Source organism: Chroicocephalus ridibundus, chromosome 14 (genome assembly GCF_963924245.1).
Source record: "Chroicocephalus ridibundus chromosome 14, bChrRid1.1, whole genome shotgun sequence".
Taxonomy (NCBI): domain Eukaryota; kingdom Metazoa; phylum Chordata; class Aves; order Charadriiformes; family Laridae; genus Chroicocephalus; species Chroicocephalus ridibundus.
The window spans coordinates 8971028-8994201 of NC_086297.1; the positions used below are offsets into that span (position 1 = coordinate 8971028).

General features: G+C 62.7%; 1 protein-coding gene across 2 annotated transcripts; it reads right to left on the minus strand.

Moving 5' to 3' along the window:
* RHBDF2 (rhomboid 5 homolog 2) lies at positions 1-22777 on the minus strand. 2 transcript variants are annotated; one of them, XM_063352364.1, is made up of 19 exons: positions 22684-22777; positions 12181-12302; positions 9772-9921; positions 9542-9666; positions 8808-9000; positions 8524-8736; positions 7772-7900; positions 7287-7420; positions 6818-7030; positions 6558-6669; positions 5542-5616; positions 4963-5124; positions 4711-4811; positions 4151-4214; positions 3919-4013; positions 3634-3709; positions 3039-3139; positions 2653-2806; positions 1-1985 (listed from the first exon to the last, which is right to left on the minus strand). In XM_063352364.1, the coding sequence occupies exons 3-19, from the start codon at positions 9895-9897 to the stop codon at positions 1566-1568; spliced, it is 2493 nt and encodes an 830-aa protein (XP_063208434.1). In that variant the 5' UTR covers positions 9898-9921; positions 12181-12302; positions 22684-22777; the 3' UTR covers positions 1-1565. The 2 variants fall into 2 exon arrangements, with proteins under 2 accessions (XP_063208434.1, XP_063208432.1); XM_063352362.1 differs by having other exon boundaries at positions 9542-9921.
* Between the last annotated feature and the right edge of the window lie 397 nt (positions 22778-23174).

Below are 23174 nucleotides of genomic sequence, written 5' to 3' on the forward strand. Positions count from 1 at the left end.
TAAATACAAGTAGAAATTTATTAAGAGGGGAAAAAAACCCACAGCTTTTAAAAAAAGTATCAAAAAGAGACAAATGAGGTGAAGTGTCTGTTTTAAGACTGGAGCAGCGACCAGAGGGATGGAACAGGGCTGAAAACGGTCCCGTGCTGGAGGGAAGGATGGAGGGAAGGATGGAGGGAAGGATGGAGGGAAGGATGGAGGGAAGGATGGAGGGAAGGATGGAGGGAAGGATGGAGGGAAGGATGGAGGGAAGGATGGAGGGAAGGATGGAGGGAAGGATGGAGGGACCACAGAGCTCCTGGAGCTCAGCCGGAGCATGGTTGTGGACAGAGGGAGCGAAGCTCCCAGCCCTTGAATACTCATCGCGGGACATCCCAGCTGGGGGATTCACACCTTCCCCCATTTAACAGCACTGAGACCCACCAGCACCAAAGCAACACATACCAGGGGAGAGACAGCCCGGCACCAGCCCTGCTCCAAACCAGCCCAGCGGAGTCACCCGGACCCCAGGAAGGACCTGCCTTTGCACTGGGGCCGGTGGGAGGGAGGAGGAGATGCTGGGAACAGCAGCCCAGGGCTGGTGGCAGGCAGGGATGCGCAGCCTCGGGCAGGGAAGGCAACTGGCCCCGTCCTGCGCATTTCCTTTGAGGCAGGGAGGCCACCTGGGTCTCTGTGCTTTGAGAAAAGGAAAGGGGTAACAGCAGGGACTTGAGGCAGAAGTGAAAGGTGGGAGCACTGATGGCTTCCCAAGGGGTCTGCGAGCTTCAGGAGCAGCCACATAAGCCCCCCAGGGTGTTTTTCTCCATACCTGCCTCCCAGTATGGCACTACAAAGACTGTTCATGCTGCTTCTTGGCTTCCAAAAAGGGAATTTCACTGAGATAAGGGGAAAAGGAGCCCCCCTGCACCAAGTCCTGCATCTCCATCCAGTGAGAAGCCCACGTGGGGAAGCACAAGCCTCCTTAAACAGCCTCAGGTGAGCATCAGATGCCAGAGCACGGCCAAAAAATACCTTCAAAGCTCAGCTCTGAACACCTCAGAGCCATGGCAGGGGCCCCAGGGAGCCCAAAGCTGGGGGAACCCTCGGGCCAAAGAGCTGCGGATAAAAAACAAAAAACAAAAAACTGCCCCTGCAAAAAAGGGGGTCGTGTTCACAGTATGAGCTGCAGCGCCCAGGGGCACCGAGGTGGGACGGGGCAAGGGCACAGGCAGGAGACCTGGGCAGCTTCAGCCCCAGGGCCGGGAGCCCAGCCTGGCCGAGGGTGCACCAAAAACCCACTTTCATGTCCCTTTCCCCACGGAGGCAGCAGCTGGGGTCCTGGGTCGGTCCCCGAACCAGTTATGGCTTGAAAAGCCAAGAGGCAGCCCCAAAGGGGTGTAAGGCAGGGTGGCTCCAGCCCCGCTCCCCACTGCATCCCCGGCGTTTAACAGGGGTGAGCCCAAACCCACCAGCCCCGGGGATGAAGCCGTGACCGGGACCTGCCCCATCCCAGCAGGGAGGGCGAAGACCAACCATGGAAAGCATCACTGCTGGCGCCTCTCCCAGCCCCGTCCCCGCCGGCGGGGTCAGTGCAGGACCTGCTCCAGCTCGTACTTCTCGCAGAACTTGCTGGTGAAGGGCAGGCAGGTGAGATACTCGATCCAGCGCCAGTTCACGGGGTAGACGTAGAGCCAGACCACCAGCGAGGCGAAGAGCCCCACGAAGACCAGCAAGGAGACGATGATCATGGCTCGCTTGCGGTACTTGTCCACCGTGCCGAAAGTGATGTAGGGCAGGAAGGCGAAGGAGAGGAGGAGCCCGCTGAGGAAGCCGAAGAGGTGAGCGATGTTATCAATCCACGGCAAGAGGCCGCAGACGAAGAGGAAGAGGACGATGCCGAAGAGGTTGAGGAAGGCTTTCCAGGGTTTCTCCAGCACCTGCCAGCTCTGGAAGAGCTCCACGAAGAGGCAGGCCAGCAAGCCAAACTGGGACCCGGCGGGGCCCACCTGGGGGGACAGGGGAAGAAGTCACGGCTAGACCCTGCGTACGTCACCCCAGATATGTCCCCATGTCCCCAGGCACTGTCTCCTCCTATCGGAAAACGCATTTGGCTCCTGCCACCCTCTGAGGGCTGCACTCCACAGCCCAGGGCCCAGGGGTGGGAGCCCCGGCATGGGAGGAAGAGGAAGCGAGTCCACCAGTGCTGTTTCGGCAGAGCCAGCGCTTCTGGTGACTCAGCAGCCAGGCAGCATCACCCCCTCCCAGGCCACAGCCCCCACCGCGGGCCCCGTCCTGACGCACCCCCAGGGGGATTAGGGTGCTTGGTGTGATCTCATTTAAAGCCTGGCAGGGTTTCGCTGCCAGCAGATTAGCCATCTGCCCGCCCGGGGACCCCACACGCACACCGACACGTGGCCACCCGTGACCCACACAGCATGTGTGAACCCCGCACGTGGGGCAGAGACCCCCCTGCCATCCCCACCACGGGGGCACCAGCCTCCCACCACCCCCGCAGCAAAACCTGCCGGGGGCTCAGAGATCTGCGCTGATGGCTGCAGCCCCCTCCCCAAACCTCTGCTGGGACAAGGATGAGCTTCCCCTTGGTCCCTGGGGAGCTGGCTGGGGTCAGGGTGGTGTGGGCAGAGCCCTCCCCGCCGCCCCGCCAGCCCTCACCTCCGCCCTGTACGGCAGGAAGATGGCACTGGCCAGATTGCCCGTGATGCCGCTGAGGATGAAAATGATGGAGATGCGATGCCAGCCCGCCAGCTTCTCCAGGTCCCTCAGCACCGTCATCTGGAAAGTCACCGACACCAGGCAGTGGATGATGCTGGGGAAAGAGACCCTGCATTAGAGACCCCTGCCCTGCCGGAGCCCCTGCCCAGCCCTTGGGGCACAAGACGTCTTACAAGACACCCTCCACCGGTGGCACGTGTCACTGTAGCCTGGCGGTGTCCTCCCCTCTTCTCTCCCAAGCCATCAGGGATCACAGACCTTCCCAACGGATACCCCGCTCCCATGTCACCCCCCACCCCCTGGGAACACTGGGGGCCGTGGCTCACCCGGCATGCAGGAACAGGGACAGCCACAGGCGGTAGAACTGGTCGGGGACCTCCGGGTTGAGGAAGGGCAGGAGGCCGCAGACCTCGTCCAGGCAGTGCACCTGCAAGGGCAGGAGGGGTTTGGAGGGTGACGGGGGCTCAGCCCACACCCCAGAGCCACCGGGAGCAAAGGATGGGTCACAGGGACGCGTGGGCTGACGATGACGACTGTGTCAGTTGTGGGGGACACCCTCGGTGGTGTGTGGTACCCGCACTGCCCGGGTGCTGGGGACGGAGCAACCGAGCACCCCCAGTGCCCCAGGAGATGCTGAAGGGCCGTTTTCCTGCCCAGGATGTGCCTTTCCCAGGGACACCGGTGCTGCCCGCGTGAGGCTGGCTCAACTCCTACGTTTCCTCCTGCCCCACACCGGCAAGGCGGGCACGCAGCGGCAGCAGGAGCCCGGCCCATAGCTCGGGCAAGTCCCTGCCTTCTGCGTTCCCCCTGCTCACACCCATCCCAACCACATCCCAGGATACCATTAAACCCCTTGGCATCCGCAGGGTGATGCAGGACCCAGCTGCTAGCATCGCCTCCCACGTCCCGGGCCCCGCTCACCTGCGAGCAGAGCGTCGCCTCCTCATGGAAGTAGCCGTGCATGAACTCGCAGTACTCCCGCGTCGTGATCTCGCAGCTGGGCAGAGGGCAGGCAGTGGGCTCACTCGGGGCAGGGCTCGCTCCCCGTTCCCCCGAGCATCCCTCTCCGCTCCCAGCAGCTGGTCCTGCTGCCACCATGCTTCCCACCCCCCCAAGCATCCATAACCTCCCTCTCCCCTTGGCACAGGACGCAGGGTAGAGGGGGGAGCCGAGCCCGGGCTGAGTGTCCCCATCGCTGTGACCCACCTGCCCTTGGTGCCGATGCAGCAGGGCCTGCCCTTGATCTGGCAGTCCATGTGGGCGAAGCCCGTGTGGTTGGTTTTGGTCTCGTAGGTGCAGATCTACAAGCACGAGGGAGAGGAGCTAAGGTCAGGGTCTGGCCCCAAGGTCTCCCCGAAGCCCCCCAGCCTGGCCTGTTGCCTCCCATGGAGGCTGCTACCACGGTGCCACCCAGCCCGCGGTGGCAGCCGGCTCTTACTGGCCACTTGGTGATGTCATCTGGCCACACGTGGGGTGGGTTGGACGCTGGCTCCTCGCACGTCCTGGAGGGAGGAGGTGGATGGGGGGTCAGGGCAGGTTCCCCCAACACATCCCTCCCGTCAGACTAGTAACCCGCTTTGGGCACAGACATGCCCAGGACCTGCCCCTTCCCTGGGCTTGGGAGGGATCCTGCACATTGGTGTCCTACAACACCCCACCGCAGCACCTACTGCAGGTGAACCCTGGGACACTCACACCCGTCGGACAACCCCATTGATGCTCCCTCGCAGCATCCTCCCCTGACCCCTCGCAGCGTGCCAGCAGGCAGGGGCCAGCGCAAGACAACGGCATCACCCATTGCTGCCTCCATTTAGGACAGGCCCCACCTCAGTTTCCCCACCGATTCCCTTTTCCTTATCACTCTCCTACAGTGCGTAAGAGCCCCCCAGCCCCTTGGACAAGAGGATTCAAGGCATCCAAGCTGGAAACGCAGCACCTCTGCTGTGCCCTGCATGTAGCTGGGTGACCACAGTGCCCGTCCCCAGCTGCCATTCCTACCTGGGGTCCTGGTGACACACAGCCCCCGACGTCCGCTTCTCACCCCGGCCCATGGCTGGCGCGTTGGTGCCCGGCCACTTGATGAACGTCGCCAGCGTCTCCTGGGGAGGACAAAGAGACTGAGGATGGGGCAGCGAATGCACCGCCCTGACCCCGCACGCAGCCCGCCCTGGTGCTGTGCAGGGCGGAGATGGTCTCCCCCCCATTTCCCCAGGGATCCCCAGCGGTGCCCGCGGGGGTGGTGGCACCCACCGAACAGTCCTGCGGCAGGGTCTGGATGCAGCCCGAGTTGTCGTTCTGGACGCAGCAGCCGGAGCTGCGCTCCCGGTCCCGCTCGCGCTGGATGAGCCGCTCCACCTGCCGATCCTTGCGGATGCAGGGGGAGAACTTGGCTCCCAGGTGGATCAGGTCGATCTGGGAGGGAGATACCAGTCCAGAGGATGCTCCGTGGCCCACCCTCAACACCTCTCCTCCCTCCAGCTGCGCCCGGGGAGAGCTCGGCAGGGGCAGGGGGTCCCCACAAGCGATAGCGCTGAGTCTCCGTTACCCCCATGGGGGGAAGGCGGGTGGGAAGGGGGTGGGGGCTCTTCAGACCATCCCACCATGATGCCGCAGATCTAGGAAGCGCTGCTGAGCCCCCAGCCCAGGCTGGGACCAGGCAGCATGTCCCAGAGGGATGGGGGCACCGAGAGCCCGGGACAGAAGGCTGGGATGAAGGGTTGAGCTCTGCCCCCCCGGGAAATGAGCACCCCAGGGACCCCCGTAGGCTCAGGGCAGGGGGAGCAGGGGCGGGCGGAGGGCAGAGCCTCAGTGGTCCAGCAAAGCCCTTACCGAGCTGGGCCCGATCCAGAAGTTTTCCTGCTGGATATACTTGACGCTCTCGTAGACACCCTTGTTCCTCAGCACCTGCCAAGCCAGGCCAGGGTCAGCTGGGGGGGCGATGTGTGGGGGTGCAGCCCCCTCTCCCTCCGCTCAGGGGGGGCTGAGCAGCCCCCTTCATCCGCAGGGAAGGGCTGCGGGGTGCCTCCAGCGATGCAGGAGGAGAGGGAGGGCAGCTCTGCTGCAAAGCCGGCACGCTCTGCGCTGGCACGCACGCTGCTGCCACACGCCACTGCTCCTCCAGCGGACGTGGACCCCTTCCCTGGGCTATTTAATGGAGCCTCTCAAACAGCAGGAGCCAGCAGCACCCCAAGATGCTCCCAGCCCTCGCAGGGAGCATGATAGCATGGGACAGTGATGGTCACGGTCCCCCCAGGAAGATGGAGAAGAGAAGGCTCCGAGGACACCTTATAGCAGCCTTCCAGTACCTAAAGGGGCTCCAGGAAAGCTGGGGAGGGACTCTGGATCAGGGAGTGTAATGACAGGACAACGGGTAGCAGTTTTAAACTGGAAGAGGGGAGATTTAGATTAGATATTAGGAAGAAATTCTTTGCTGTGAGGGTGGTGAGCCCCTGGCCCAGGTTGCCCAGAGAAGCTGTGGCTGCCCCATCCCTGGAGGGGTTCAAGGCCAGGCTGGACGGGGCTTGGAGCAACCTGGGCTGGTGGGAGGTGTCCCTGCCCAGGGCAGGGGGTGGCGCTGGGTGGGCTTTAAGGTCCCTTCCAGCCCAAACCATTCTGTGATTCTATGGATGCCTGCTCTTCTCTCCAGCCAGGGGACCGGGGGAGCAACACAAACGGCTGCAGGTTCCCAGGATTAATCCCAGAGGGAGGATCAACCCACACGGGTGTTGAAGGCACCCCCAGACACTCTTGCTTTCCTCAGCAGATAGCTGGTTGCCATTTCAGAGCCAGACATGTCACTGGAGAGCAGGGAGGGGACAGCCCCAGCCGGCAGCTCTTAAACTTACTAACTCTGTCGTCACGTGCTGGGCAAAGCCGATGGGGGCGATGCCGTAGGTGCCGATGACCAGCAAGGTGATGAGGATGTGGACAAAGGTGATCCAGTACGTGAAATACGGCCTGTGGAGGAAAAGACCCCAGATTTGACCAGCTCAAGGATGGCTGGGCAATGGGATGCTGCAGTCCCCCAAGCATTGAGGGGGACACACATCTGAGTTACAAGCTGGGGAGCCCTGAGCCCATCCCTGTCCCACCAGTGCCCCCTCACCGGTGGCTGTCGGTGATCTCCAGCTGCGACTGCACGATGCTGCTCAGGCTGCGGCGGTACGTCCTGTTCAGCCACTTCCCCACCACCCCCAGCCCGTAGTAACGTTTCTTGCGGTCGAAGGCGAAGTGCTTCACTTTGGAAGCGATGCGCCTGCCCCGCCGGGGAGCGGAGTCGGCGCCGGTGGAGGCTGAAGCGAGCCGGACACCCTCCTGCCTGCAGAGAGAGGAGAAACCCTTCACATCTGCCGAAAGGAGCCAGCCGAGAAGTAACCCCGGTGCAACCTCACCACCACAGCCCAGAGCTGGGGAAGGCCAGAGGATGCCTGGGATGAGGGCTAGGGACACCTCTTGGCTTCATCCTCCTAGGAGCATGCCAAAAGTGCCCAGTGCCACACGGCAGTGACAGCTGGGGACACTGTCCTGACTGTGGCAGAGGACCTGGGCAGTCCCCACCGAGAGCTGGTACTCACGGGGTGGGCTGCTCCATCTCGGGGGACATCCTGGCATCCTCCCCCACCGGGTGCATGCGTAAATATGTGGCAGATAGAGGCGGCGACTCGAAAACGTCATCGGGCATGGAGTACGTCTCGTCATGCATGTCCATCTGGAAGGAGGATGGAGACGCGTTTTTGGATGTGCGCAATGGGTGAGAAACCTCCCTCTGACCAAGCGTGTCCATCACCAGGGCAGCTTGGCTCCTCCTGGCCCCGGAGCCTGGCGAGGGGGGTGATCCCCATCGACACCCCATTAACTGCATGTCACAGGGTGCGAAATGTGCCCATGATGGCAGCGTTGCTCCCTGCCACCCCCAAGGAGCATCACCGAGACCAGGGCTCTGCAGCGCTGGGCACAGTGGCCACCGATGCCCCATCAGAGCCCTGCTCCACGTCCAGTCCCCATGCAGGGACATCGGGACCCCTCCCCGCTCCGGCAACCAGCGTGGAACGGCGCTTGCCTTACTGAAGAAGGATGAGTCCAGGGTATCGGCAGCATCCACCATGTCCTCGTCCATGAAGCTGGGGTACACAAAGGTCCTCCTGTTGATCCTTGGCTTGGGAGCCAGAGGCTCCAAGACAGAGCGTCCCTTTGGCAGGGGAAGCAAATGAGGGTAAACAACCAGAAGACCCCCAGTTTCTTGTGGCTTCCCTCCCCAAAGCTGGGTGGCAAGGATTAAATCCCAAGGAGCCACCTTTCCCCTCTGTGTGGGAAGGGCAGGCAGCAGGAGCTGGCAGCAGTGTCTGCCTTCAGCTCCTCAGACCCAGCGTCGGACCACCACCACGTTAGTCAGCACGACAAGGGAACTCTGAATGCCCTGTTCGGTCTTGGTCCCACAAATCCAAACCCGAAGCTCGTCCAGGGCTCCCCGGGGGCTGGAATGCCACTGGAGAAGCTTCCCCTGCAGCAAAAAAGGTCTCCTATAAAAGGTCTCCCGGCTCCTCAGCAGTGAAACCAGGAAGCTGCTTTTTTTATAGGGATGCCGTGCAAGTTCCACCACTTTGGTGGTCCAATTTTCACCAAATCTTCTCTTTTTAAGCAGAAGTCAGGTTAAAAAAAAACCCCCACACCCTCCCCCTCAAACCTGCCTGGGGAGACAGTGATCTTTGTACAAGGCAAAAAGCCAAGAAGGAAAGATGACGGGTGAGGGATAGAGCTGGAACTCAAGTCGGGAAGATGATGACACCCCCACCCCAGCTCCCCAAAACTCACGCGGAGAAGGGCTGCGGCCGCCTTGAAGCTCATGTGGGCGACGGACTCCCTCTTCCTGCGCGGCAGGCGGCTGTAGCCGGAGCGGATGCTGTTGAAGGACGCCAAGGAGACAACGCCAGGGGTGAGCGGGGGCAGGACGTGGTGGGGCGTGTGGGGACGGTCCGTCTCATCGGGATGGCGGAAGGGACGGCCCCTGGCCAGCGGGTCCACGATCTGGAGGAGGGAAGAGGTGTCGGTGGTGGGAGAGCAAGGCTGGGAGCAGGACCCTGCATCCCGAGCTCTACCTTGGGCATCTTGGTGGGCTTGGGGGACTCGGTGCCTTGGAAGGAGGGCACCTCCTGGCTGGGCAGCTCCATGTCGCGGTAGGCAGGCTTCAGCTTGCCGTATCTCATGCTGCAGTGCTGCAAGCTCTTGCGTTGCCATTGCTGTCGCTTCCCCTCCCAGTCGCTGCTGACGCCGAACCATTGCGCGGTGCCTCTGGACACATGATGGGCACGCTTGTCACCCAGCTGGTCCCCCTACCCCAGGTACCACCATCCCGCCTGGGCATCCCCTCCGGCAGGTGAATTGGGTTGGGGTGTCTCAGCTCAGCCCGCAGCCGGGCAAGTTTTGACGTGGCTATGGGTCGGGGAAGGGATGCTGCAGAAGGTTGTGGGCCTTCGGGTCTCTCTGGAGAGGTATCTCCATCAAGGCTCACGCCTTGCACAGGACAGTGCATCAGCTCTGGGCTGCAGCAGACAAACAGCTCAAGGTGCTTGTGAAAGTCCTACATAAACGGGGCTGAGAAATTTCCCCAGCGTACAAAACAATGGTGTGAATTAGCACTAAACAATTCTGCTGCAGGATTATCCCCAGGCAGACACTAGTGAGCCAAAGCAGAGCCGCATAGAACCCTCCAAGGTGTTCCCTCCCAAGCTGGGACTCTCCATCCCCATCCCAAGTCCTCTGCTGGTACCCACAGCCACAACACCCCCACGGGGACCGAGGGACCCCTCTGGTGACCCAGCCTGGCCCTCACTTGCGGATGCTCTGGGACAGGGAAGTCTGCCGGCGGAAGCCGGGCCGGCGCTCCAAGCCATCGGATCCCTTTGAGCGTGGCTCCTGCAGGCTCTTGCTCTTTCGGTAGATGGGGACTTTGGAGGGCTGGAAGACAAAGCAGGGCGTTAGGGACGGGATGGCATATGGGGGGTCCCCCATGGACGGCAGGCCACCAAGCCCAGTGATGGGATGCAGCTCCCCATCACTCACCTCCTTGCGGGCGCCATCCTCCTCTGCCTCCCGGGGGGGGATGACGATGGAGAGGTTGGGGGGCTTCTTGCTCTGCAGGCGGCTGCTGCTGGAGCGGCTGCCCCCGTTCTTGTCGCCGGCTGACATCTCGGGCCGGCGGCGGTCGGCAGGCTGGCAGGGTACAAGAAGTTAGTGAGATGAGAAGAAATATCCCCCCAGGAGCTCACGCACCGGGAGAGGCTGAGTCCCAGCAGGAGATGGGGCCTCATCAGCGGGGTCTCACCAGCCTCAGCCCCCCATGCTGCCGAGCTCATCGTCATCAGCCCAGCCACCACGTCCCTGACGCCCGCTCCCCCTCCCTGGGTTTGGGTGGACAGTGGGTTCCATCTCCCACTCACTCCCAGGCCCCCTGGGACCACTGGCACCAACGTCACCTACTGGGAACAGAGCGAGGGGTGGCAGGAGAGAGGGTCAGAGCATCCCCATCACGTGCCTGTGGGACACCCAGGCTGCACTCCCCATCCCATCGGGATGCGCCTGACCCACTTGGCACATGCATGGAAATATGGGGGTGTCCCCTGTGAGCCCCAGCTGGGCCGACAGAACACAGAGAGCCGGGGCTCTTGGACACGGGGGGACCGGCCCCCAGGGTTCAGGAGCTGAAAGGGGATCACTGATGCTCCTGGGGGGTCTGCAAAGAGCTTGAGCTGCCCGTGCAGGGGCGAGCGGTGGGAAGGGAGGGGACGCAGCCGGGCAGGGGACACACAGAGCCTGAAAACACCCCATGCTCAGTAAATTCTTCGCATCCCCACCTGCACCACAGCCCCCACAGCGGGGGACGGCTCCTGCTGCAGCGAGAGGGGCTGGGGCAGCCCGTGCCACCTCCAGCCACGGCGCTGGGACCAGGGTGGCCCGAGGGAGGGGAGATGCGGGATGCTCCCCTCCGGCACGTGTGTGCACACACCGGGCTGGGAGACTGAATCCTCCCCAGCACCACGTGCAAGGAGGGGGAAGCTTAATGGCCAAGAGGTGGTTAATTCCTCGAGCAATCCCCTCCCGAGGGTCCCTGCAGCCCGGCTCTACCTCGCAGGAAAGGTAATTCCATCCGAGTGCAAGGAAGGGAGTGCCAGATCCTATTAGGGGCTATGGGGGCTCTCGAAGGGAGGCACGGCCCCCTCTGACCGCTCCACATCCCCCGGCCACGTGCCAGCACCCAGGGGACTCGCACAGGTCTCGTGAGCATCCCTCATCCTCCCGGCATGGCCATGGGGATGGTGCCACCTGCCGCATCCATCCCCTGCGGCGTGCACCGAGCCCTGCCACGGGCTGGCCACGAGGACCGGCATCCCCATGGGATCTGGGAGCTGGCCCTCTCCACCCGAGGGATGGCAGAGTCCCCTGGGGGGACCAGGAATCCTGCTGGGGCTCCTCTGCTGCCCCCCCACCCCCCAAGTCGAGCTCAGGGTCCAACAGTGCCACTGGCTGCAAAACCCCAGCTCAAACCACAGCCCTGGCTCCTCTCTCTGCCCAGGATCTCAACGACCAGCCTCGTACGGCCCCGCTCTCCTGAGGTAATGGGCAACCAGCTGAGCTATTGGGACCCCACCAGCCCCCTCTGCAACAGGGTCCCCCTTGGCAGCCTGTCCCCAAAGCGGGAGTCGGGCACAGGGGCACTTTTGGAGCTCCCCCAGCACGACCCTCCCCTCAGATCCCACCACAAGCAAAGCCTGGCTTTAGGCATGCGGGGTCCCCATGGGAGCAGCTCCCTGGAGATGCAGGAGTCCAGGACCACCTCCATGGGGACATGGGATCCTGAGGCCAGTGTCACTAGAGGGCATCGCTGCTCTCCGTCAGCTCCGGGGCCAGGTGACGGCCTGCTGCTCCTGCATGAAAACGGGTGCTGGGCTCCCTTCCAGCAGGGCCGGCTGGGATACGGCAGGGCAGGGACGGGGCTGGATGCTGGAGATAGGAGACACGTGTGTGGTGGGGGAATGCCAGATGCAGCCCGAGCAATACTGTCACAGAGACCCCTCCATCCAGGGGCACCGGCTGGCGGCAGGGCAGGGTCCTCATGCCCAAATTAACCCTGCTCCTCTCCAGCCTTGGCAATAAATCAGTTCATGGTGGGGATCCAGCGGGGAAGATGCAAGGAAACCATCACACAAATGCAGCTAGGACTAGGGGAGATGTTGCTGGAGGCAGCATCCGTGATCGCAGGCAGCATCCCGGCAGGCTGCCTGCCTCCCCTCCTCCCCAGAGGCATGGAAGCAGCATGGAAGGTGCTGGTCTCATGGGGACCCTTGGGTGCTGCCGGCAGCTCAGCTGCTCCCTCACCCCTCGCTGCCATTAAGCACCAAAGCTGGGAGCAACCAGCCCCCAAATTTCTCCTGGGGACTCAGCCAGTGCCGGTCCCCGCCAGGGTCTCCCTACCTCATAAGAGTGTCAGGGATCCTGCGCAGCGTGTCTTGATGGCAAACACCCGTGGTCGCCGCCTTCTTCTTCCTCCTCCTCCGTCCTTCACGCCCGGGAGCACGGCCGAACTCCTGCCTCACCTGGAGGGGAGAGAGACTGCAATGAAAAGCCACGGGTGGGAAAGCAGGCGAGGGCTGCAGGAGCATCCAGGATGGAGGGAGAGCTGAGCTCAGTGGCTCCCTTGGGGACAGGGCTACCGGTGGCCAGACACTGGGGACACGGAGAAAGAGCCGCTGTTTGCAGCGATGCACCTCGCTCCGTGGCAGGGGAACTGCACAGGGCAGGCAGGGAGTTTGCACCCGCTGCTGCCAGCCGAAGCTCTCGGGAAGCGAGACGTCGGCAAAGAGCAGGCAGGAACCGCGAGTGCCTCGCCGAGGTATTTAATAGCTGTCAGCTGGGAGAACACCAGCCGGGCGGTCCAGCCCCAGCAAGCCAAGCTTTGCGTCCCGCTGCCAAGCTGGAGACGCTGTTTGTTTTCCTCCCAGGGCAGCCAGCAATGATGTGGAGATGGCAGCTGCTCCAGAGAGCCAGGGACGGGAACACGCTGGGCTCAGGGCAAGCCTCGGGACACCCGCATCCACCTCCAGCCCCGGGCAATGGCTCTCAGCGGCGGGAGCCGACACAGCCCAGGAGCACAGAAATCGGAGCCAAACTGTGTTATCCCGAGGTGCGAGACGACACCGTGCTCTTGCATGGCCCCGCTCTTACCTCCCTATCCTGAAATCCCATCCCCAGTTGCTCCCATCACACCCCGGGCAGCCCTTGGTGAGGGGCCTCCGTGCTTCCCAGTTAGGCAGGTTTAAGACCCCGGTGCCAGTCCCCGCCGGCTGCCCGTGCGGCACGGGTGGAGGGACGGAGCGGCAGGCGCGGTGACGCGGCTCCCGGGGGGAGCTGGCACAGCCCGGCAGGCACCTGCCGTCCCGGTCACGCGGCACGGCCGGAGCAGTTTTCACGGCTCTGTGCATTAACGCAATATTTGGCATTGAGAGAGGGGGGAGGAGGGGAGCAGCCCCCGAGGGCTGAAGTCCCCTCGGCTACATGGGCAGCGGTCACCCCCCCAGCACGTATCCTGATCCACAAGTTGTTCTACCCCATGCCAGCCAGAGAAAACCCCCCGGGAATGGTGCTGGGAAGGCATTTTCTAACTCCCCACGTGTTTAGCGCTGGCACCCAACCCCTGCGGCGCTGGCACCGCTCTGGCCCAGCGCCCTCAGCCTGAGAACAGGCGAGCTGGTGCCTCCATCCAGAGCAAGCCCACGGTGAGCTCAGCCCTCCGGGTCCCCTTCGCCCTCCCAGCCCCGAGATGGAGGGCTCTGCCACCAGGATCATCGCTCTCCGCCTGGCAGCCCCGGCACCAGCAGCCCCATGCCCGGCTGCGGGTCCCCAGGCACTTGGGGTGGCCACAGTGGCTCTGCCCTGCGGACAGGAAAGGGAAGTGAGAGGCAACGTGCTGAGCTGGCAGGAGGAGATGGCTTCTGTGATGACAGCAGCCCAGCAGGGGTGACGGACACGGGACTCGGCACCCACGACCACATCCCGAGCTTGGTAGGAGCTGTGCTTCCAGCTGGAAGAGGGGTCCCCAGGACAGCACGGTGTCACTTCAGGCTGGAAAAGATCTCCAGGGAGAGAGAAAAATGCACTGGGGATGCTGCCATCACCCATGGGGGAGAAGAATTGGTTGGGGGGTGGAGGGGGGTAACCCGGTCTGGTCAATAAGAAGAGATCCCCCACCATCTTCCCTCTCAAAGCTGTCCGAAGGCTCGCCAAAGCCTGACATCCAGCAGCGAGGGACACTGCCCGTGTCCCAGGCCCCATCCCCTCCCAAGAGGGCAGCGTGTGCAGGACCACTGGTGAGCAACTGGGATGAGGTTTTAGTCTTCACCCAGGCAAGGCACGGGGAGGGCGACCAGGGCTGGCTCCGGCCCCAGGGTGAATCATGACAGACGTGACCCAAGGAAGCACGCCCAAGGAGGAAAGCGATGGAAAAAGTGATGTGGCTTGTACAAGGCGTCACCATAGGACACGCCAGGATGCTCCGAGTGACGCAGAGGGACCATCAGCAACGCCAAGCACCAACCTGCCGGGCAGAGCTGGGGACAAACAAGCACAACCATCATACAAGACACTGGAGACAACCCTGCAGAGCAGCCCTGGCCGAGGGGGATGTATGCAGTGCCAGAGAGGCTCAGAGAAGGATCGGGATCACTCTTCCCGAGCCTGTTGGCATGGGGGGAGGCAGCATTACCAGCGCTAGAACAAAAGTGCATCAGGCTGGTGCAATTAAGCCGGGAGGAGAACGCAGCTCCGAGCCACCCGAGGGTGCGGGGTCGGGAGTGGGACCCCTCCGAGCATCACCCTGAGCACGACGAGCCCCTGCTCTTCCCTCTCCATCTCCGCAGGGGAGCGAGAAAGGGGCCAGCAATGCCATAGAACCCCCGAAACACCCCCGCAGCCATCGCCGAAGCTCGCACCCAAGAGTCCATTAGGCAGAGCCTGCTGCTGCTGCCCATAAATGATTCACGAGCGCGTTAAAGACCTCTCTCAAGGCTGGAGCCTCGTTAAAAGGTGCTCCCGGTTATTAAAGAGCCCTGGATAGAAAAGTCAATCAGTCCAATCGCTCCGAGCGTCGAGCCCCCGCAGGCTCACACCCCAGCACAGGACCCCGAGCGGCCGCCCGGCACCTTCCCCCCACTTTGCGCTCCCTTCCTAAAAGCTTTTTTACCATTTTCCAGTATCAAGTTTCCGATCTGAGAGAAGCAGCCCAAGACAAACAGCTCTTGAAATGAAAAAGATATTATAAAAAAAAAAAAAAGAAAAAATACTTCTGGGGTGGGGAACTAAATCTCTTAGGCTATTTCTTCTTGGAAAGCCCAGACCCGTGTGTCCCTCGTGGACCCACTCAAACAGGGAGACCTGGAGAGCACCGACCCCCCAAACCCCCATCTGCTGCCCCCCTCCTCTCAACCTCTGCTTATTTTTTGTGCTTTGAGTATTTAGGCTTTTTTTCAAAAGGACAAAATACACTTTACAGCATCACGGCAGGAACCCTCCTGTCCCTAAGGCACTTCCATGTCCCTGTACAGCCCCATGCCCATGGCGCAGACACCACCACCACCACCCACCCCCCCAGCCCACCCACGGCCATTTCACGCTCTGGCACCACGACATCAGGTTGATTTTTTTTTTTTTCCTACCCCCACCACGGAGAAGGCAACTCCATCTTTTCCCCAATGCGTGCCAACCCCTCCTCAAGGGCACCGGACGGCAAACCTCCGAGACGCCAGGTTTCACCCTGAGTCTTGAGAGGGGACCACTGTGTTTTGGGGGTTCCGAAGCTGCCCCCTCCATCATCACTAACCCACTTGGTCGGCACCGACACCCACAGGAGATTTAATCCCCGTCAGGGCTGCTGGGGTGGGCAAGATGGGGTACCGATGGGTGGCAAGAGCCCGGCCGCGCACCTCGCCCGCGCTGCCATGAGGAAATCCCTCTCCCATTTTCTGCGTCGGGGCAGGACATTGGGCAACCGCAGCCGGGTTTGTTCAGCCCGGGTGAGCCGGGAGCCGGCGGCACACCCTGGAAGGAAGCAAAACTACCAGGGGAGATAGAGCACAGGGCTGCGCTGGGTGCCGCCGATAAAGGCAGAGCCCTGCCTGCCCACGGCGGGGCAGGGGGGGGGAAGCGAGGGCCGGGGAGGGCGCAGGGCCACTCGCATGGCTGCACAAAGCGGCCACGTGCTGGGCTTCCCCCGGCCAAGGGCTCCATCGCCGGGAGCACGCGTGGCCCCGGTGTGTCCATCAGTCCTGGGTGACGCCACCGGTAGCTGCATGGAAAGGGAAGGATTTGCCCGTGGGATGTGGGAGCAGGTGGAAAAAGCCACATGGAGGATTTCCCACATCTCGCCCACAGCCCGTTCCCCACCCTCATTAATTTTTTACCAGCACAATGATCCCCCCCCCAGCACCCAGCAAAGTGAGTGACGGCACCCAGAGGCTTCCCAACCCGCTGGGGTGGGCGGCGAGCCCCAGTGAGCCGGGGTCCCTCTACGCTGCTGCCCACCCACCCCAGCACCTCCTCGCTCCCCCCTTCCCAGGGAGCTCCAGGGGGGTCCCTGAACCCCCCTTCCCGGGGCGGGGGGGACTCTTCATGGGGCATCCCTGCATCCCCTTCCCGGAAGGCTCTGGGGGCCCCTGCTCCTCCCTTCCCGGGGGGCTCTCTGTGGGGGCTCTGCACCCCCCCCTTCCCAGAGGGCTCTGGGGGTTCCTGCTCCCTCCTTCCTGGGGGGCTCCAGGGGATCCCTGCTCCCCCCCTCCTGGGGGGCTCTCCAGGAAGGTCCCTGCACCTCCTTCCCAGGGGACCCTCCAGGGGGGTCCCCGCTCCCTCACATCACACTAACCCCAAACAGGCGACGCCACACGAACCCACTCCGCTTCCCACAGTGGGGACGCACCGGTCGGGGTAGGGTGGTGTGTGTGCTGCTGGAGGGGCCGTGGCAGCACAGGGGGGGGACTCCCCCCAGCCTGGCAGCCCTGGCCCCGTGCTGCAGCCCAAGCCAAGCAGGGGACGCGCACGTGGAGGCTTTGAGTCACCCCAACGGCTTCGGGAAGAGCAAAGGGCAAAAGCCTCTGCCGGCAGCGAGGGAAGCAAGGGCAGCTCCACCGGTGAAAGCATGGAGGGATCGGCTGCTCCCCGGCAGCACTGCAGCACTCTCCAGACCCAAAGAAAGCTCTTTTCCAGGCGCCACACAGATTCCTCAGGCTACCAGCACTGATTTAACTTGGTTTTATCCAAGAGCTGCGCAATTACTCAGAGCTACTCCAATTCCTCGTTATCTTGGCTTAACCACAAGGTGTATGAGTATGATGGTGGGAGTGCTCCCGCTCCTCCTGTGCCTTCTGGAAGGGGCTGAGGGGTCCCAGGTCCTTATTCCCCCGAGGCGAGGGGCGGGCAGCCGGCCTGCAGGCCATCTGCCCGCGATCCCGACGCCACCCGTTGTTACCGAGTTCATTCTCGCTTCCCTCTTCAAAGCAAAATTCTTGGTGCAAGAGCGTGATGGGGACACACTGCTTCCCCCGGTTCGTCTGCAAAACACTCATTTTGACAAACAACTCTTGGTGCAAGGGCTCAGGCCGGACGTGCAGACTTCCCCAATCCTCCACTGCCCGTTTCGGAGACCATCAAACCACCCGGACCAGCACTGGGCTGGGAGAAGCACCCGGTATTTGTGGAGGGTCCCCTCCCCGTGAGCTCTGAGCACCCCTGTGCCATGGGGGATGCGACAGCGGGAAGGTGGTGCTCAGCCCCACGAGATGAGCCCTAGGCTGGTAGCAAGATGATCCCCCTCGGCTAAAACTCCCTATCTTCAGCGACAGGCTCCTTATCTCAACGCAGCCGTTTCAAGGCTCACGCAACACGGCTGCTCGCCCCGCTGGTCCCCCGTGCAAAGGGAGAGGTGCGGATGGACACCAGCAGCCTCCGATTTCCCCTAAGGAGGGGGGACAAGGACTTCACGGCCTCCCTTTGTGCCATGGATGAAGGTGGCATCTCTGCTGGCAGTGGGCTGGAGGCTGCCCCTTTGACACTCCCCATTCACCGCCCTCCAGGCATCCCTGGGGATAGGAAAACCAGAGGCTAACCACCCCCGAAAGCCTCAGGGCTCCCTGCGGCAACCCAGGGAGGTTGCTCCCATGCCCACCTCTCCCTCCTCCCAAGGACCAGCAGCCGAACACGGGCCATTCCTCGGCTTTGTTCCCTTCACTCCCGATTGCCACGAGGCCAGAAGCACCCAGGTCTGCACCCCGCAGAGGAAAGCCTGACCAGGAGCAGCTCGTCCCCTGCAACACAGCACAAGCCCAGCACGGGGGATCTTACACCCACCAGTGCCTACACAAACCATGGGATGCTCTCCCCGTACCGCGGCATCGCCGTGGACCTGTGCCAGCAACACACTTTGCAGCCTCTGAGCTGCCAAGAGCTGGTGGTGGGGTCTCCCCCACCATCCTGCCCACCATCCCGCCCCAGGGATGCTGCATGCACAGCTCACTGCAGGGGCTGGAGATGCTGATTTTCAAGGAGCCATCTCCATGCCTGCCCCAGGAGCGCTTGGACTGGGTTAAGCCACCACGTGCATGAGCCAACTTAGCCCCAGTTCCAGTATCACCCATGGAAAAGCCCTGTGCCGGTCCCAGTAAGGCTCTCGCGCTGCCGAGGAGACGGGGAAAGGGCAGAACACGCCAACGCCGAGCATCGGGGATTCTCCCCGGCTGCCCGTGAGCGTGGCGTGCAGCCTTCGGGCTTACACATAACGGGAGGTGACTCCCAGCCCTGCCCCGGCATTCCTGCGGGCCGGCGAATTACAGGGATAACCACATCAAATCCCCATCACAAGCTGCCGCATGACGCACAGGGAGCGAAGGCAGCCCCGCGGTGCGGGAGGGGGCACCGGCACATCAGGCATCTCGGGGGGCATCAGCCACATCTCCCCTGCTCCGAGCAGGTCTGTCAGACCAGACAAATGCATCAGGAATTACTATTTTTAAACAAAAGGCCAATAAATAAGAAAAAAACAACAAATCACAGACTGATGGAAGGAGGGGACCATCACCCTGGGAGCTGCAGCACCTCAAAAAGGCACCTGTGGATGGGAGGGATGGTGGGACACATCCCCAGGGTGGGAGCAGAGGGCAGGAGCATCCCGCCGAGGAGTGACCGGCCACGTGCCACCCGGCTGAGCGGGTCACCACAGGGCCGGACATCCAGCACAGGGACCGTGTCCCTCCCACACTGGAAGATTTCTCCCTCCTGCCTGATGGCAGCAGCCTGGGAAAAGGCCGAGGAGCATCGCTGGGCACTTGCCCAATTCCACCCCTGCCCCGTGCCCTGCCGCAGCCTCCGGTGCTGCAGGTGTCGGGTGAGTCGGTTTGCACCCACGCTCCCCCCTCTCAGGGTATGGCCACAGCAGTGAGTCCTGAGCCAGGGGCTGCCCAAACTGCCCTGGAGGCGATAAGCAGTGGGTTTCACAGGAGACCTTCACACTGAGTCATTTGTGGCATTTCACAGGTGGGGAAACTGAGGCACAGCAACAGAACAAGACTCCCTGCCTTCCCACCGCCCCCGCTGCCCCCACAGGCAGAGACCTGGTCCCTTCCCTGGGCAGCTTGAAAGGACTTCAATAAAACCCTTACAATTCTCTCAGATTTAAGTTACTGGAGGACAAAAGAGGAGGGGGGGGAAGCCCTCACTTGCAAACCCCATAAGTGCTTGATCTCCACAAGGGGTGCAGGCTGCCCCCCTGCCCTCCCAAGGCAGTTATTCGGGGGCTTCCCCTGCCTTCACTGAGCTAATGCGACCTGCACCCCATAATGCCAGCCCTGAGGGTGGAGGTCCCCAAGGACGAGGGGGACACAGGGGTCCTGCACGGTGGCCAAGCAGAGGGCAGGGTTGGTCCCAGGGCCACCCGGGACTTGGACCTTCCCCAAGGCATCCCCCCGAGTCGATTTCCCCCCCCCTCCCAGCAAAATGCCTCATTAAGAGAGCAGCCACCAACCAACTGCTTTTTGGTTTGTTTTTTTAAGAAATGGGGATTAAGTGAGAAAAAGAGTACCAGCGCCAAGGGCTTCTTCCATACTCGCAAGAACACACACAGCTTTCAGTGCTCACTCGGAAGCCGGGAAACTACCATAACTCAAAGCACCGCATGCTCCCAAACGACCACAACTCCTGGATCCTCGTAATTAAAAGACACCGTGCCCATCCCCACCGGGGGCTTGTCACATTCCCAGACATCTCCCGGCCTGGCAGGACAGCAGGGACCAGCGGCCATGAGATAAAAACCTCTTCAAGAAGAGAGGAGTTTACGATCCCCATCACCTGTGGGCTCATATAGATTTAAGTAATTAGTTGCACCAAGTCCCAGCAGGGCTCCCAGTGCCTGTGGGAAGTGTGGAAGTGTCTTGGGAGTCCCGAGCCGACCTGGGCAGCTCCCACGGAGCAGGAGAGGGACAGCAGGAGAAGGACAAGTCCCCTCCTTGCAGGGCACGGCACGCTGCCATGGATGCTTTAGGATGTGGGAGCAGGGCTCCCACCACCACCCCCTTCGGAATGCCCCACCAGCCGGTTCTCCATCACCTGCCCCCGCTTTCTTTGGTGACAAAAAGCTGTTTTGACTCCAGTCCTGAGGGTTGTTCTCGGATCGAGACCAACAACCCAAGGGAAAGAATACGGATTTATTTGGGGGATCCCTCAAGTTCACTACAAGAGTTAAATAGGAGCAGTATCAAAGGCAAAAAGGTCTGTAACCAGAAGAGCCACGTGCTCCTCGTCCAGCCCAGAGCAGCCAAACAACGCAAATGCCACCCGAATCCCCCAGCGCATCCCAAGGGATTACAGCTCCCCCAAGGAGAGATGGCCCAGCCAGCCCCCTTCCCCACCAGATTCCCACCCCCGGGCCCCACAACCCCAGCCTCTGAGCTGCTCCCCCAGCACCCGCCGGCATCTATTGTTCCTCCTGCCAGCCTCCACGGACACGCTCCGGCAGCACCCCTCTCTCCCGGCACACACGAAATGCATCAAGCACTTGCACATGCATCCCAGAGCAACACCAGCCTCGGCCCCGGCTTGCAAAATTTGTACTAGGGCAGCTGTTTGGGTGTCAAACCCCGCTCCGCCTGCTGTGGTTTATCCTTTCTCGCCCTGTGGCTTGCAGCACCTCCGGGTGCAGTCTCCAGCGCAGCTGCAGCGGTGCTGAAGAAACCCCCAAGCCGGGGATGGAGGGAGGCCACCGAGGTTTGTTTTGGTCACCAGCAAGCAGGAGCAAAACAGGCAGAAGCCACCCTCCAAATGAGCAAGCAGGACTAGGTGTTGACCGCCCCATTAATTGCAAACGAACCCAGAATGGCAGAGCCCAGGGATGGCAGCTGGGGGGCCCAGAAAGCCCCTTGCGAAGCCAGTTGTGGTGCAGAGCCCATGGCACCTGGGGCAGAGGTGGAGTTGAACCCTCCAACTCATTTTGGAGGTAGGAAGTTTTCAAGCTGTGCGAGATTTTCCACTTGGAAAACAGGCAGGAGCCAAAGGACCCTTGTTCAGAGGGCACAATGGAGTGAGCCAAGCCGGGTGGCATTTCCCCGCTCAGCACAGCCATGGGACAGTGGTGGGGTGCACTCCCACACCCTCCAGCTGGGTTGACGTCCTGCAACCCTGACAATACGATGAGCTCACCCTGGAAATCCCAGGGAGTGACCATCCAGGACCTGGGCGCGCGCAGGCAGGAGGACGTCCCAGCTCCCTGCGGCGGGAAGGATGACGCCGCGCTGGGGAAGAGGGCAGGCACTTCCTCTTGCTGCAGGGACCCAGCGGCCACAACGCAGCCTCTCAGGTCCCCTTCCCCCTGCAGAGCGCGGCCATGGGGAGCTGAGCGAGAGCTGCGGGGTCTCAGAGGGGAGAAGCAGAGCCCTCGGCCTATTGTGGGCAAACCTGGAGGGATGGCTTCTGCCTGGTGCTGCTGGCCTGGCAGCGAGGCAGGGCAGGACCGGGGTAAAGCCCAGCCTCACCCCTCTGCCCCAAAACGGCTGAGGGCCAACACTAAAAGAACAACTGGCTCAAACATCCACACCCGGCATCCCCCTGTGGGATGCAGGTACGGATGTGGGATGACCCGGACCCTTCTGATCTCGAAGGCTTTTGTTTGCGAAAGGCTGGCGGCAGCACTCATTGCTTCAGGCAGCACGTGCGAGCCTTTAAACCAAACCTCAAACCAGCAACAACAACAAAGCCCCGGCACGGGCAGGGGAGGAGGAGGAGGATGCTCTGGGGCAGAGCGGGAGCGGGCAGGGACCCGGGCACCCCGGCCTGCCCGCCCTCGCCTGTGGCTTCGAGCCTGCCGCCGCTTCCGAAGGGCACTGCCAGCCCCGGTCGCCTGGGAAGGGAAAAACCCACAAAACAAAAATAAAACCGCACACACGCTTGTTTATCGGGCCATCGGCTCCAGAAAGTAGGTTAGGGCTTTCCTCCCCGGCCCGGGCAGGGGAGAAGGCAGGGCCCCCCCGCCCCACGGTTTCCCCTCCGCACGGCCGGGTCACCCCGCCGGGACACGCACCCGCTTCCCTCCCTGATGAAGAGGAGGAAGAGGAGGGTCCTCCCCGCCATCCATCCGCGGTGCCCGCCCCGGGGGCGCCGGGGAAGGTGCGGGGCACGGCCGCAGCCCGAGCAAGGGGACCCTCGCCGCCATCCTCATCCCGGCAAAGAGCCCCCCGGGGGGGCAGCGGCAGGCGCCCATCGCCGGCGGGGCCGGTACCCCGGGGCCGGGCCGAGCCGGGCGGCCGCAAGGCGGGAGGCGTGGGGCGGAGGAGGAAGCTGGCGGGACGCGGCCGGTCACAAAGCAGCCACGAACCGGGCGGCCGGGAAGCGAAGCGGCGCGGAGGCACCAGGACCCCCCGCCGCGCTCCTACCCTCGACCCCGCTCACCTCGGCGTGGTCCCGCTCCCGGTTCCGTTCCCGTCCCGCTCCCGGCGGCACCGGCCGCCGCCTCCACCTGGGCCGGGCGGGGCCTGGGCGGGGCTTACAGGGGGCGTGGTCTCGAGGGGGGCGTGGTCTCGAGGGGGCGTGGTCCCCGCCCGGCGCGTCACGCGTGGGTGTCCCCGCCGCTCCCCGCCCCGCTCGGCGACACCGCGGCCCCGGGGGTGTCGGCCCCCGGCGGGGAGGGAGCTCTGCCGCCTGCCCCCGCCTCCGCGCCCCGGCACCGGCGGCTGGGAGCTGCGCACCGCCGGCACCGGGCGCTGCCGGGGCCCGGCGCTGCCGGCACTGGTCACTACTAGGACTGGTCACTATTAGGACCAGGCACTAAGAGGACCAGGCACTGTTAGGACCGAGCACTAACAGGACTTGTCACTATTAGGACTTGTCACTATTAGGACCAGTCACTATTAGGACCAGTCACTATTAGGACCGGGCACTAT

What these genes read in the sequence shown, in the direction of transcription:
- RHBDF2 (XM_063352362.1), bottom strand. Translation starts at nt 9,897, where the DNA reads ATGTCAGCCGGCGACAAGAACGGGGGCAGCCGCTCCAGCAGCAGCCGC. An exon ending in CGGCCGCAGCCCTTCTCCGC is followed by an intron (nt 7,901 to 8,523) that starts GTGAGTTTTGGG and finishes CCCCTGCCAAAG; the next exon opens with GGACGCTCTGTCTTGGAGCC. An exon ending in GAGATGGAGCAGCCCACCCC is followed by an intron (nt 7,031 to 7,286) that starts GTGAGTACCAGC and finishes CTCTCTCTGCAG; the next exon opens with GCAGGAGGGTGTCCGGCTCG.